This window comes from Silene latifolia, chromosome 2, assembly GCF_048544455.1.
Source record: "Silene latifolia isolate original U9 population chromosome 2, ASM4854445v1, whole genome shotgun sequence".
NCBI classification, from domain to species: domain Eukaryota; kingdom Viridiplantae; phylum Streptophyta; class Magnoliopsida; order Caryophyllales; family Caryophyllaceae; genus Silene; species Silene latifolia.
In genome coordinates, this window is record NC_133527.1 from 29197185 (window position 1) to 29202560 (window position 5376).

The window sequence follows — 5376 nt, forward strand, 5'->3', positions numbered from 1 at the left end:
TCGGGGTTTCATAACGCACTTCTTCATCGTTAAAGTCATCAGGATTAAGTCGATCCTCTAAAATTTGGTCAACAGTATCACGCAATGCATTTTCCACGAACTCACGGTAAGGATTCTCACTAGCATTTGTACTAGATAGTTTCTCACCGTGATATGTCCATACATAATAATTATCGGCGAAACCATTCGACCAAAGATGAATTTGAACATCTGCTTTATTTTAAAACCTAGGTTTTTGTATTTCTTACACGCACACCCCATTTCATCTAAATTCTTGTACTCACTACTTCCTTCCGCGAATTTAATAAACTCTTTCACCCCCTCTGCAAATGTTTTCTTGGGTTTCTTTTTTTCGTCTAATCTTTCATACATTCACTGCCGTTCTAATCTTTTCATGTTATTATGTATCTACACATTTATATATGACATTAAAAAAGATAATAACCTAACAACAATCAAAATCAAGAATAATACACAATAATTTAACATTTTAACCAATATAAATATTGTATTTCTTTGAATTGAGTCCTTATCACTCCAACCTAAACCCATCAATGTACGTTTCAAGTCACTAGCACACATGTACTTGTGATTTATTAATGAGGAAAAATATTCGGCAGCAATTCCCATCCGTTCTCCAAATACACAATGTAGAATAAATAATTACTCTACATATGCATTTAGAGAACATTAAAGGAATTGTCACCAAACTCTTTTCTCATTAACAAATCACAAGCACATGTTTACTACCTAAGTGACTTAAAACGTACAAAGACAGTCCCAAAACGGGGACTATTCAAAAATTACTCCTAGTGAGTAATTTTTAAACGGGTACTTGGTCAATTATGAACAATAATTTTAACAATATTAAAAAAAACATACAACAATGACTACTTTTATTTTCAATTAACAAAAACTAACATGAATAATTTTTTATTTTACATATCTAGTCTAATTATCATTTTAAAAACTAACATGAATAATTTTTCAATGTACATATTTATTCTAATTATCATTTTAAAAACATTAACATTTCACAAAATTTGACAATAATCTAATTAAAAAAAAATTAGATGCATACATTAAAACCTTCACAACATACATTTAAACAAAATTGGCTTCTATCCTAAGTCAACATGCATCAACATCAACAATAATTAAAACAATAACTAATATTCTAATTCAATTAAGATAATTAAACAAAAAAAATTAAAAGGAGAAATACATAATTAGCTCCACAAAGAAAAAAAATGAAAAAGAAGGATGAGAAAGAGGAAAGGTGATGGCAGTGGCGGCGGCAGGGGTGGCGGCGGCAGGGGCGGCAGTAGGAGGCGGCGGCGGGAGGCTATGGAGAAAAAAAAAATTAAAAACAATTAAAGGAAAAGGAAAAAGAGAAAGGAGAAAAGAAGAAAAACAAATAAAATTACCTTATAGTGATGGCGACGGCGTGGTGGTGTTGTTGGTGGTGGTGGTGGCGCCGGAAGTGGAGGAGGGTGGTGGTGGTGTCGGATTTTAAGGTGGTGGAGGAGGGTTTGGCGATTTTTAATTTGGGGGAAAATTGGTAAAGTGATATGGAATGATCCCGTCTTTGAGATAAAAGGAAGGACTGACGGAAATCCCGTCAGTTAAATAGGATTTTTGACGGAAATTCCGTCAGTATTTCTAAAAAGCGACGGAAATTCCGTCACCGACCAACTTTATCAGACCAATAATGCATAACTTGTACACGTCACATAATTTGGAAAACTGACGGAATTTCCGTCGGGTTTTTCTAATTCCTGACGGAATATCCGCCACTATGTCAATTATTGTGACAGACTCTAATGCATTGTTTTTCAAAAAAATAAAACATGTGACGGAAATTCCGTCGGTTTTTGTCATTTTTTTCGACGGAATTTCCGTCAGTTTTCCAATTGCCATACAACTGTCATGCACTGTTGGGTGTGGCAGCCAATGACGGATGTTTTGGAAATACTGACGGATATTCCGTCACATGTTTTTTAGCGCCATTGACTTTGTCAACGCGCCAATTACTCGTGACGGGAAATCCATCAGGAATTGTTACCGACGGAAATTCCGTCAAATATCCGTTAGTATCCCGAGTTTTCTGACGGCTTGTTTTTTCCGTCGGTATGACCGTCACTATGCCGCGTTTTTTTGTAGTGATCGTGAATAGGATGGACTATATTATAGATTTTAAATTGACAATTCATTATTTTTTTATCTTTTTTAATTATTGTATTTTGATTTGAGGTTAAAAAAAATAAAAATAAAGATTTAAGTAACGACGTGAAATATGTATGTTAATGAAATTTTTTTTTTACAAATTTAGTGATATTGTTTTATCACTTTTTTTTAATAGCACATCTTTTAGCTACAACTTATCTTACCGAAAAAGAAATTGTTATCATAAAAAAATCTATAAGTAAATCTTATAGGGGACTATATGAAAATAGGAAAGTAAATATTAGACATTATATAAAAATAGGGAAAATGTTTTAGGCGGGAAATTTTTTAATTTTTCCTATTCATTTAATATATATATATGTATAGCAACCCGTGCTACAGCACGGTAATTATATAAAGGTTAATTCTAGAGATTTAATGTATTAATATTATTTTAATAAATTGAATATGAACTTAATTTAATGTAAATGTACTTTTATATATAAAACTTAACCATAAGAAATATTCCATATATGGGCAATATTATTATTAATTGTGTAGAATATTGTAGTAGAAATATACCATATATGGGTTGTCTAAAATATTTTGACTACAATATATTAGAAGGAAATATTCTAGAAGGGAATATTCCGTATGAGGGGAAAGTGAGCGGGAAACTTGAGCGGGAATAACACAATGTGTTATGATCATATAATCTCTAGAAGGCAAAATTAGAGATTATATCCTAAAATCTCATGTTAGTTCAAAAATATTAATATAATTACATATTTACATCTAGCTATATGATCATAACATATGAAAGAATGATTTATTCCTAACCCTCTCTAATTACATCTTTGTACATGATCAAAATAAATAAAAGAATGAAAGAATCCCCATAATTACATCTAAGATCTAAGTATGTACCCTAATCTAGCTTGCTTCAAAAAAGTTTGCTTGCAAATTCATCAACAAACCCTCCATTTTTTCTTGATTTATCAGCCAAATCCCTTAATTCTGATAAACTCCTTCCCAATTTCAAAGCCATTTTCATCTCAAACAATTCTCCATTTTCTCTTTTTCCAAAATCCCTTTCTTCTAAACTTGTCTCAATTGTCTCATCCAAAAGATTAAAAAACCCTCCACAATTCCTATACATCTCAAATACCATCCCTACTTGCCCTCCATGCTCTATTGTGTTCACAACACCCGCCATCGACCCGGCCACAGCCGCCACCACCCCGCCCCACACGGCCCCATGCCCGGCAAAACCTGCCCCAACGGCCGCAATCCCGGTCAGAACCGGGCCCGCGGCCGCCAACATTTTATTTAATTTCAATGCTTTGTTACCTAGCCTGACATAATCCTCAATGTCCTTTTTCTCAATCACTTCAACAATGTCTCTCATTTCTTCCTCCAATTCTTTATTCCAACCATTACTCCCAAACGACGTCATTTTATTCAAAGACGACGGTTTCCTTGTGGGCCACCATCTGGCTGGCTTGTACGTCTCCGGGAATTTATCAAGCATCGCTCCCAATAGGGGAAGCGGGTACGCTCTATCCAAGGCCAATACTTGCTCCATAAACCCGTCAACGTCTAAACGGGTCGGGTTCCCTACAGTCAATGTGGTCTCGACTCGTGTTTTAAGCTGCTTGAACAACCTAACCGAATTTCTCTGCTCTTGGGCTAATTGAGAAGGTTGAATCTTGTTCATAATTAAAAGCAATCCTGTTGCAGCTGTGAATAACACTACGGAAGATACCTTCAACGCCAAGTTATCTTCTCCCATGGTCGAAACACCCGCCATTGTTGCCGCACTTAACGTGATCATGTTAATAGAGTTTAACAACAATGAATTCCAATTGTCACGTTGCTCTTTCACGTTGTTATGCATCTCAATTCTATCAGAAATCGCCTCTAAAATTGCGTAAAGCTTGATTTTGACGTCGTCTTGTTTATCGGTCGTCATATTTTTCGGACTAGACGTTATTGTCTTTACTCCGTTTATGTCCTGCATGACTAGGTTTTTGGTAAGATCAATATTTGGTAGCTTTGGCACTACAATCATGGGTTTCTTTAGGTATGTTGTGGGTCGATTTATGCTCGAAATTTGAAGATTTCGGGTCGAAAAGAGATAGTTTGTAGATAATGAGAGGTTTGTGCAAGCTTGTAATGAAATCATGACTATATTTTGGACGGAAATAATATGAATGTAATTATGAAATCTTCCTTTTTCTTTGTTTCTATTTTTAGTGTTTTTGGTGTTTGATTGTTGTGAGAAAGTTTGGTTTTTGAGAAGTTGGTTTTGTGGATTGTGAATTTATGAGCTAGAAAGGTGGAGGAATGGTGTATATATAGTATGGGGTACAAAGGAGAAAAATGAGTCAAATTGAAATTGTTGACAAATTTTATGAATTTTTGTAGGTTTTGACTAGGCCTTAGGTTAGACTTGTTCATTCCTTGTGTACTAGTACATCATAAGGTCCACCACTACTATTCAATTATTCATGGCTATACTATGAGGATTAACTTGGTCTTTTCCATGTTCAATATATGGTGTAGTAAAATTTTGAGTTCTTTCATTTGTTTGTTATAATATACAACAAAAAGATCTATGCCAACATGATGTTTTTACGCTCATTATCATACAACAACAAAAAGTATTAATCAAAAAATGACTTTTTGTCACTCTCATCCAAATGTGATGAGTTTGACAATGAGAATTGTAGGTGTTGGTAGGTATTTTTTTAATTTTTTTTATGTGATCTTGTTGTTGAGTGGAGGTAAAAACTCATTTAAAACTAATTGTTGTTGTGTAAAGTTTTTGCAAAAAAAAATCATCTTCATCTTATAATAAGATGAGTTAGATGGGTTGAGGACCCACAAAAAACAACAAAAAGTTTTTGTTGTTGTGGATGCTCAAGACAAATAATACTTTTCTTAATTAATATTTTACCTGTTCGGGACATTTGTTGTTCTATTTCATTTTTGGTGTCTCAGTCAATTTTTGTCATTTCTATTTTAGAATTGGATTAATTTGATGAACAATTTGATCATTCACACTCAATTTGGTACACTTGTCATCTTATAATTGATCTCATACGCTTTTATTAGTCTTTATGTCAAAATTAAAGGATAATAATTGACCAAAACGAAGGGAATATTAATAACAAATAGATTTTAGATTAATACTCTCTCCGTTCTAGT

The 5376-nt window shown here is 33.7% G+C and overlaps 1 protein-coding gene across 1 annotated transcript; it reads right to left on the reverse strand.

Annotated features, from left to right (window-relative positions):
- Positions 1 to 3109: 3109 nt before the first annotated feature.
- LOC141638176 (putative F-box protein At4g22030) lies at positions 3110 to 4351 on the reverse strand. Its single transcript, XM_074447590.1, has one exon. The coding sequence runs from the start codon at positions 4349 to 4351 to the stop codon at positions 3110 to 3112; it is 1242 nt and encodes a 413-aa protein (XP_074303691.1).
- Positions 4352 to 5376: the final 1025 nt, after the last annotated feature.

Coding starts and splice junctions, on each gene's coding strand:
- LOC141638176 (XM_074447590.1), bottom strand. CDS start 4,351: ATGATTTCATTACAAGCTTGCACAAACCTCTCATTATCTACAAACTAT.